At 32.1% G+C, this 11,037-nt stretch overlaps 1 protein-coding gene across 2 annotated transcripts; it reads right to left on the reverse strand.

Moving 5' to 3' along the window:
- Positions 1-697: 697 nt before the first annotated feature.
- On the reverse strand, positions 698-9,425 carry LOC143238159 (uncharacterized). 2 transcript variants are annotated; one of them, XM_076478139.1, is made up of 3 exons: positions 9,112-9,425; positions 6,358-6,521; positions 698-5,061 (listed from the first exon to the last, which is right to left on the reverse strand). In XM_076478139.1, the coding sequence occupies exons 1-3, from the start codon at positions 9,215-9,217 to the stop codon at positions 3,862-3,864; spliced, it is 1,470 nt and encodes a 489-aa protein (XP_076334254.1). In that variant the 5' UTR covers positions 9,218-9,425; the 3' UTR covers positions 698-3,861. The 2 variants fall into 2 exon arrangements, with proteins under 2 accessions (XP_076334254.1, XP_076334253.1); XM_076478138.1 differs by having other exon boundaries at positions 9,243-9,420.
- Positions 9,426-11,037: the final 1,612 nt, after the last annotated feature.

Below are 11,037 nucleotides of genomic sequence, written 5' to 3' on the forward strand. Positions count from 1 at the left end.
ACAATGTCAAACAAGGACACTGCAGCAATGCCAGGGTTTCGTGAGCACTATACCCTAACACCAGCATCAAAAACAATGTCCACAAAACCTGTTGAGAACATCCAACGCTGGTACTTGATTGACCCTAGCCCAAGTGGACCAGCCGATTGATGCAAGGGGACCTCTCCAAAGCCGCCCATCTACAGGAATTCAAGGCCAAAGTAGTGTGTTAGGGTTGGACTCCTCAACCACCAGGATCCTTTACTCCTCTTCATGAGTCGCCATGCAAGGCAAACACGTGGGTGGATGTTTAGATCCTAGAAGAGGTAAACTGAAAGAACAGAACCTTCCATGGGAGATCCCCTCACCACATACAGGAATCCACACCGAGGGGCGTTTCATCATGAAATTGGCGAGAAAAGTTGCAAACAGTCAAATGAAAGCGTATTATTTATATAGATTATTACTATCAAGCCTGTTTTTTTGTTTGTTTAGAAATAAGCACAAAGCTATATGATGGAGTATCTGTGCTCTGCCCAACACGTGTATCTAAACCTGTATTTTATCGGTTTGAATCCACAGACATGCCACTGGAGGGGATCATTTCAAGTCAAAAATAAAGAAATATTACATACAACTTTTAAGTGAATAACTACTTCGTATTCTCGGTCACACATGAAATTTATGACAAAAAAAAAGACCAATAAAGTCCAATATAACAGAAGTTACTAACTCCAATTTTTATTTTCTGGAACAATATTAAATTACGCAAAATTTATAAATAAAAACATCTCTGTTTATTTATCTATTTTACTGGTAAGAGAATGGTACATAATAAAACCAAATGTATCATCAGTGGGAATGATAGTGACTTTAACCTAGTTAGAAGGTGGAATAATGTTACCATGACTCTTTATACAAGACCCAACTTTTGGACAAATTTGTGATATTGTCATCACTGTTCTTAATGTTTGAATGCCATTATTCTGTTTCTGAACAGACCTACTCAGAAGTTTTATGTTTCAGATTAAGAGACATAAACAGTCAAAAAGTGATAAAATTATTTTTCTTCTTGAAGCTACAAAACATATAGTTGGTTTAGCACAGACTTACACAATAGGATAGCTGTAGTATGCCCACCACAGGAAATAGAACCACAGATTTTAGGACTGTAAATCTGAGCTTATCACTGATCCACTGAGGGATGAAAGATACAACAAACAGTTATAAAACATTTAATACAGGGCAATTGGCACAAAAAATTCAATTGGTAAATATTAATCTGAATTGGGCATTTTTAACACCTGTACTACATAAAATATTAGTTTCTATAAATACTTTAATATTTTAATGGTGAATTGTTCTTTACAGCTATTAAGCTAATACTGATGACTTAAGGGTCTAGAGGCAAATAGAAAACCTGAGGTGAGGGAAAGGTAGTGCATGTATATTGATACCTCCTCCTGAAAGTATTAAAAGAGTGATAAAATATTACTGTTGCTTTTATTATTCCTCTTCTCCCTCATTTCCACTGTGAAAATATTCTTACATGTTCAAATTTTAGTCAAGATAAACTTTATATACATTAGAAAACTGTTTTGCTGAATAAAATTGAAACAAAAAATCTAATACTCTTATATGGGAAACATTTAACATGTATAAATACAAAAAAAAATTGTCATTTGCTTCAAAGAACTCATGAGCAAAAACTTAGTTTCACTATACATACATACAGATAAACACACACACACAAACTATTGTTTCATAAAGTGAACTTTAACCCCACTAACAACTGAAAAGTAATAGGTATGATACTGGCTGTCAAAACAAAACAAACTGACATTTGATCAAAATGTAACATGTATAAAAACAACCAAGTCAGAATAAAAGTTATAAAAAAAAACAACAAAATGGATCTTTGTATAAAATTACAAGTCAATGCCAAACTCTGTCAAAAAGTGGTTCTGATACATAATGTCCCACAACAAATTTACACTGAGTGCAGTTGTTGCATGTCTTGCCAAATTGCACATTCAAACTAATTTTAATATAAAGTAGTCAACCATATGTACAATACTGTTAAGGTATTAATGAAGATGCTAAAGAAGTGAAAGGAAATCAACTTAGAGCTTACAAAAATATTATACTCAACATCCAAATACATATTTAGAAAAATAAACAAAAATATTTGAGGAACATACCATTTATTTTGTTTTATACATAACCTATCTAACAATTTTTATCTTAAGTTTCAAATGCCATTTAAAAACAATAAATGTTGTCATTATTCACTGTTCACATTAACTGCTGTCAATGACAAGTCTTAAAATTCATTACTTAAAAATCTCATCAACAGAGGAAGCTTTTATTATAGAATGGGTTAAATGAAATAGAACTTTGATCATTATTTGGTACTTTCAATATAAATGATATTCTGTGGAACATATAGAATAAACTAAGAAATCAGAGACCCCCTAAAATTCAGGTATAGCCATACATAATTTGAAACCGGTATTGAGGTGGAGGGCTACTAGTTGTCAGCCTCACTTGCTCAGGTGGCTATTCTCAAACAAAATTAGTTATCATAGTTGTAATGTACTTACCACTAAAACTGTGGAGCATATTCAGTTGCACATTGTGGTTTCCAAACCACTGATCTCATGATCCACAACCCAACTCACTACCACTAGGATACGTACACACATCCAAAGCATTTTCAGAGTGCAAACAGTGTACGAATGTTAATCACATTTATTTCACTTATATACATATATATATATATATACATACACAAAAGTATTTGCTAAGCTTCCTTATTTTTCAATAATAGCTTTCACAAATTTCCTAAAGCAACCTTGAACAACTCAATCACTTTTACAATTCCATTTGAAATATGAAAATGTGTATGTACAACTTTCTCTTACTTGACTTAGAAAATCAACAAGATCTCAAATCCCTGAATTAAGAAATTTCAATCTGCAAGTAAACTATAAAAACAAAAACACAGGCAGCTTGTGTAGGTTGATTTTTTCTTACATAAACATCTAAAAAAAATCAACACACACACACACACATGTATATATATTTATACATGTATCACATCAGTCATTCTTTTATCTACAGTTAACTTACAAGACATAACGAAGCCATTTTTAAAAACAAACTAAGGAACACTAGATATTGTTACGTTGCTAAAAGCCTCATGGTACATATTTTCACATGTAAGAAAACCAATTCAATGACCTACTTTATTTTAATACCAGATGATATGGACTGATGACACTACTGATATAAGATCTAACAGGTTGACTGTTCTGATGTTAAAATAATTTTATAGAAACTTATTTTTGACTTTTCCTTAGTTAATGCTGTTTGTTAACTTTCTATTATTCTTATTTAATTAACATTCTGTTAGTTTCCTCCTAATCCTTCAAACCTTGGAGCACATTATTGATGTTGGATTATATGAACAGCATATTGTTGTTGTTATAAAGATTATAATTAACAGTTCTGATTTCAATATTTATCTGATATGTAAAATTGAAGTAGCATAAAGAGAGCAATGGTCACAACAACCTTATTCATATTCCAAATAAAAGTAAAAATGACCAAAACCAATTACAATGTACATTTTACTTTAAAACTTATTATATTCCAATATACTGAAAGTATTTTATTTTTATGTTAGTCTTTTTTGTTTGTCACTCCACATAAGATAGTGGAACACTGATGGTTAACGAGAAAGAAAACTGAGAGTTGAGATGTGCATTTAACATATTTTCACAAAATTAAATTTGGAAGGCTTATTTATTATATCATAGGGAAACTCTAAACAGCTTAACATTTGAGGATAGGAGGGTATACACTTATATTATTTAGTAGCTACATCCATTCCATTTTAACATCTAAATTATTTTCTTGTACATATCTCTGACACCATTCAAAGTCTATCCTTGTGACATTTGTGCTCCAATAGGACTTCAGATCTTGAAGTTTGCTATCTACTTTAAGAAGTCTTCCCAGAGTTTCCCCAGTGATAGAAACACAGTGATCAAAATGTACATGTGTCAAACTTTTCAGAGGATTATACTCCATTACAATTGCTAAAATTTCATCTGTAAGACTCTGGCTAAAAGACACTTTCAAGTCTTCAAGTTCTAAACAAGAATAAAGCAAAACCGGCCATCCAATAAGAGGCACATCACCATTTTCTTCCAATACTAAATCAAGAGTCTTCAACTGACATAAGGGACGAGGGTTACTGAAGACTGAAATTTCATGGTTTGATGCAGAGCATTTAATTTCTTTTACCATAAATAACTTAAAAGCTTTTAAATTACAACAGAGACTGCCTATTAATGCCAAGTCAATCACTGGTACTTCACCCAATTCTAAAAATGTTAACTGAAAGCCCTTAAGGTGTAGAAATGACTTCAGCTCTTCTTCAAGAAGAAATGCACCAGAGTCAGACCCTACTAAAAGTAACTCCCTGAGGTTTTGAAACCGGCTAATCAGAGGTAAAGCACCATTCTCAAGCTCCACATGAACAATTGTTACTTTTGTGACAAGAGGACACATCTGAATAGCAATATGTAGAACATCTGTCTGAAGAAACTCCTCAAAGGGGTATTCAACTGAAAGAGCAGCAAGTTTAAATGCATCTGGTAGAGTTAAGTTAAGTCTTTGTCTTTGTTCATGTAATTCTGCTATCGAACCAAATGTGTTGGAAAAGTTTAGAAGATCAAGAGCTGGTATGTAGTGAAGTAAACATGAAACACCTGTTGTTGTAATATTTGTACCAAGAACATGTATTTTGGTTAATCTCAGCTGCCGAGGTGACCTCTTCTCTAGATCACTCATAGTCAGGCACATGCTGGTCAGTCCAATGTCAGATACAGGGCAATTAGTGATGTCCAGTTCTCTAAGGTTTGGACAGTGTTCTCCAATACATCCCAACATTGTATTACTGGTGTTGGTGTTTTGTAGGTTTAAAATAATCAAGTGTGGAAAGCTGCTTGGGATTTGAAGAAGTGCTGATTTCTGAATATTGAGACATCCATTTAAGTTTAAATTAAAGATATTCTGAAAGATAAAAAAAATGAAACAATTCATCAGCAAACCATTCCACAATTTTTCTATTGAAAAAAAGTAATTCTCAGTTTTAAAACACTGAACATTCAGAAATAATGCTGGTTTTTCAAGTAAAATTATTGAAATATTTCTATTATCAGTACTATTTATATCACACATTTCAAATAGCCTATAATTACAGCAAAATATCCAAAATATAAGGGGATGGGAGAGTGAATGTGCTGTTGAAGATCCTTATAAAACAGGTGCATAGTGTGAAAAAAATCATAAAATATTTATTTTTTTTAACTTTGAACACATTCATATGTGATTGTCAAACCAAACAATACATTGTTTCCTATACTTTCTATAATGCACATGAAAAGACAACAAAAGCTTCATGCAAAATATAAAGTTTATTGAATATAGAAAAGCTTGTAGTACCATAGCCTTATGTCTTCTGGGGTAATAACTTCATATCATTAAGAATGCAGAACTATTGATATATTCCCACTATCTTTCAGTAGCTTTTAAGTATATATCAGCTATTTTGTTGTAAAATGTTCATGAAAAAAATATTTATGAACACTTAACAGTTTCAGGTCATTGTTCATGAACCCATATACAGCTTCCTATAAAATAAATTACTAATATCAGAAAGTAACTTCTGACAAAAACCATTCAATACTGGTGTACACATTTATTAAATATTAAGAGACTGACTAAAGAGGCTGTATTTAGAAAAATGAAGTCTTTCATTAACTAATATATAGTTGCTAATTATGTGAAAAATATTATAGTTTATAAACCACAAACACCAAAAATGATGACAAAAACTTTATGCAGCTAGTTGAGTTATAGGTCAAATGTATCGTTACAGAAGATGAGAGGCTTACAGCAATTACAATAAACAAAACAATGAAGTATGATCTGATAACATAATCATATTCAAAACTTTTTAATAATTCAATGAACGTCTTTCAAAAGTCAAGTGTTTTATTTTTTTAATAAAAAAAAACACCTACAAAAAATAGTGTAAGAAGAAAGATGTCTGCAAAGAAATAGTGTAATTACATATAAAAATTGTGTGAGTAATATTACTGATTTATATAATTAACCAGTATGGACTCCAATTTGTTATATACATTTGAACTTCTCTGTCTGGTAAATCAAATTCTGTCCATTAAGTTTGGGATTTCTTTAAACAACACTAGCTTTATTTCTATCCACAGTATACTTGTTTTGTTCATGAAGTATTATCAACACTGTGAAATGATTATAATTACCTTTGTGAAAGTAAATACTTACTAAACATTTCTTTCCTGCAGATAACAACACATTTCCTACGTCCCCTTTCCATCCACTTAAATCCAGATTCCGTACAAGGGAATTTAATAAAATCTCAAGGTGGTGTTTCTTTAAACACCAACTTTCTTTCAATTTGATGATTAAAGCTTCAATTACTTGTCCAGCTAAAGAAACAAAAATACAATGAATTAATACTGAGTTATGTCAGTTCTAGATATCACTACAAAGTAAGATGCGATGCAAAAACTAACATTTTCAAAAAGATTGACCTTTATCATTTTGCAAAAGAAAATATACCTAAAAATACTTCAGTTTCTGATCATTTTTTGTAGTTTTTACATTTATAAAGAAACTGTTAATTTTGATCATGTGCTTTTTATTGTTTTAAAAATAATAAAACACATGAATAACAAAATCACTAATTAGAAATCAAATATATTTTAAAAATGAAATTTAAATTTCATTGTCAGTATAACTTGTATAGCCCAAGAGCAGTGGTTTTATCTCCTAAGGTGATTATGGAAACAACCACAGGTTGTAAATAAAAAAATGAGGATCTAGCCCAAAGAGTTCGAAATATGTACAAAGTCACATTTTTGCATATGAGTAGAAGATGACATTAAGTCAAGCATTTGTCACAGACACTGCCTGCTAGCATAAACTAAAGCTGGATGTCCAAAGATTTCATGATGATGTATTCTATAATTTAATGTTTGAAACCTTAAAAATATATGTACAACATTTGTGCAAATCATGCTCTAAATGACGAACATGTATCTTACTCTCTCAAATATTGCAAAAATGTCAGTTTTAATGACCATGTTTCTTTCTCCACATAGGGAGGACAACCTACAAAATAATGGTGACACCATTTCAAGACTCAAGTTCTTTTCAACTCTGTCAGTTACACTTCAAAGTCTTACTGTTATTATTTAGACATCTTCCATGAAAGTAAGGTATGATAAAGAATACATGTAGCTATCAGTACATACTCTGAGGAAAAAATAATGCACACGTTTCATGAAAGAAGTTCAATTTTGACAATATAAATGATAATTTTGGGATGTAACATCTTTATCAGCCTTCTTCCAACTAAGCTACATACAAACCAAGGTAACCAAAACTAGCTTCACACAGTTACAATCCAAGTCAAAATAGGTTATGGTGAAGGAAAAGATCCCAACTCTCTATGTGAATTTTTTTCCTTTTTAGCTGTGTAAATAGCTTTAATAGGCAATATAAAATAGAAAGAGCTATATATTTGAAATTTTATACTACATATTTTCTTCAAATATTCAATTTAAAGTAGCAGAAATTTAAATAAAAATGACAGATGAAGTACAACCACTATTCAACATAATGCAATTTGTGCATGAATAAAATACTTAAGTTATTAAACTTTACTGCCATTTATTTATATTTCAAAGATTTCACTCTTTAATGATATTTTAAGAGCCAAAAATTAAGATGGACAGTTAAGACCATATATTTATTTATAAAAACAATTAACAAACAGTTGGAGACTTCTTCACCTTATCCTTTAAATAGATTGACCAAACTTAACCTTTTGTAATGTAGAGAATACAATATGCCTATTACCACCAATCATGGTTCTTTGTTCAATCAGTTTGTTTGTTATGAATTTTGCACAAACCTACATAAGGGCTAGCTGTGCTAGTTATTCCTAATTTAATAAAAGACTAGAGAGAAGGCAACTAGTCACCACCACCCAACACCAGCTCTTAGGATACTCTTTTACAAATTAATAGTGGGATTGACCATTAAATTATAATCTCCCTATGAATAAAAAAGCAAACATGTTTGGTGGGATGGAGATTCAAACCTGCAACTCTCAGAAAGCAAAGTCAAGCACCCTATCTTACTGACTAATATAATCGGTTGACAGCATACAACAACAAATGTTCCGATACTTCTCTTCCTTATGTGTTTGTCTTAAGATTAAAAAAAACTTGTGGAATTAAATTTAAATATCAAACTATAAAATGCTGAAACTAATGCTTTTGTCTCCAACAATATCAATTCTTGCTATATGCTGTGAAACATTAATTTTTATTAATACAAATTACAAACAAACACATTCACAGTGCAGTAGCACAGTGCATAGTCAGTGTATGTACTATATATAATATAATTACAACCATCATAACCTATTGCAAAACCCAAATCTTAAAAAAATAGATAACACTCATATTATGATTATTATGCACATATGGCCTCATTTATTCATTACTAACGTAATATTATTAATACTGTGTCATACTGTTCATAAAGTTACCATCTAACTCTACAGTCTAAAAGTTGTAAACCAAAATTTACCACCAAATCCACCACAAAAAATGGAAAATACTTTTAAAGAAAATAAAAAATACATTTCATAAAATTTCTTATTTTTTCACAATAAAACACGAAAAAACAAGTTGAATAACGAAACAAGAACAAGAAGGAAAGTATGACACCAAAACAGAATATTATATTTTTGTTTGTTTTGAATTTCGCACAAAGCTACTCGAGGGCTATCTGTGCTAGCCATCCCTAATTTAGCAGTGTAAGACTAGAGGGAAGGCTGCTAGTCATCACCACCCACCGTCAACTTTTGGGCTACTCTTTTACAATTATAACAATTTCCTATTCAATGTTCTTTTTGTTTTAACCTTCTATTCTATTATGGGAGAAATGGGAAATACCATACAATATATATATTTTTATATTTTACAATTAAAATATATTATCTACCTTTTCGGTGTTTAATATATGCGCGCCGAACTAAGCCTAAGTGGCTGTCAACTATCGATGCAATTTCTAAAAGTAAATCAAAGTGTGAGACTTCAAATTCATACATAGCCTTCTATTTTATTTGTACTTACGAATATCATCAAACGGCCCAAGAACATACACGTATCTATTAAATTCATATTTTTTAATATAATCAGCTAACCAGTAGCTATCTATATTAGCACAAATATTATCAAGACAAATATTTCTCAAACTATTTGCACTTTTCCGCTGAGGCATACTTTTTACAAGCTTTAACAGATTGAAGCGCTCTCTAACTAAATTTCAGAATTTTTAAATTATTTAATTGTTTAAAACAGTGGTTTTTAACAATGTTGGAGGTACTGAACCCCGGAAGTTTCGCACTTGCATTGACTGAACCCCTCGAAATTGGAACAATAAAATATGATTTTTTCAAATTCAATACATAAGTAGATATTTTATTAGTGCGCAAAATGAACCATGCATCAGTTGCATACAATATCACTGTGTTCAAAGAACAAAACCAACAAAACATGAATTTCACACAAAATGTAAATGCGCGGCTTCACCTTGGAAAGTGTCACTCTCATATCATTTTCGCAACAAAGTCTGTTCCTTTTCTTCGTTTTTGTGTCTACCATCTTCAAAAAGGATTACTCCCAAAGATACGTTGTAACAAACGGTATGAGTATCTCAAGAGCTTTCTTAGCAATAAGAGGGTACGATACAATTTGGTGACACCAAAACGTTGAGAGTGTTATTGTTCTGAAAAGTTGCTGTTGAACCCAGCTCTGCTGAAGTTCAATGATTTCGTCGAGGTATTTATCATTGACATCTGCTGTCGCAACACTAAATTTGAACGGCTGTCTCACCCATGCTGGATATGACTCTGGTGGAGAAGTATCCGTTGAGAGACTTTGCGAGCTCATCTAAGTACATGTCAATTGCTTGCTTCAGTTCCCCGGGTACAGAAATGTCTCCGATTTCAGACATATCTTACACAGTCGTCCAGTAGGGGAAAGTTTGCGAAGTTATCATTCTCTGTTCGTCGTTTCCATAACAGTAGCTTTTTTAAAAAAGCTTTCAGGTTTTCTTCCGCTTCGATGATGTTGACTCCACTGCCCTGCATCTGTTGATTGAGATGATTGAGAGCATTGAATACATCGGCCATGTACGTCAAAATGAGAATGAACTCAGTTTTTAGAAGCAATCTGCATGACAATGTTGGTGCTCTCACAAAAACATAGCTAATTTCACACACATGGCAAAAACACGATTCAGTACCTTTCCCCGGGATAACCACCGAACATTAGAATGGTACAGAAGTACCTCAAATTCAGAGCCCATTTCATTACACAGCTCTTTGAAGATGCAATAATTCAAGGCACGATTTCACACAAAGTTCACACATTCCACTACAATTTTTAATACTTCTGCCAGTTTTGAAGGCAAGGTTTTTGTTGCCAGCGCATGCCTATGCAGAACAAAGTGCGTTACAATGATGTGTGGTGCATCGGCTTTCACCAGCGCACCAAAACCAGTTTCGTCCCAGTATGACTGGAGCTCCGTCCGAACAAACTGAAGAAACCATATCCCACGAAAGATCGTTGTCTCTGAAGAAGTCATCCACAAGTAACTTCACGTTGGCTGCCTTAGTTGCCTTTTGTGGCTCCCAACGGTTAAGAGAAGTCTGTTTGTAGCCCCTGACTCAAAAAGTTTGTGCACCACTGGTCTATAACATACTACTGTGTATTAAAAACACTCATTATTACGTGTTTTATTTTATTATAAACTCAACTAAAATTGAATATAAAAATATTTGAAATATATATATATATACATAATTAACAAACCACAGATTATCAATCCTATGGGGATTTTTAACAACAGGAAAATTAATAAAAC

This window comes from Tachypleus tridentatus, chromosome 13, assembly GCF_004210375.1.
Source record: "Tachypleus tridentatus isolate NWPU-2018 chromosome 13, ASM421037v1, whole genome shotgun sequence".
NCBI classification, from domain to species: Eukaryota; Metazoa; Arthropoda; class Merostomata; order Xiphosura; family Limulidae; genus Tachypleus; species Tachypleus tridentatus.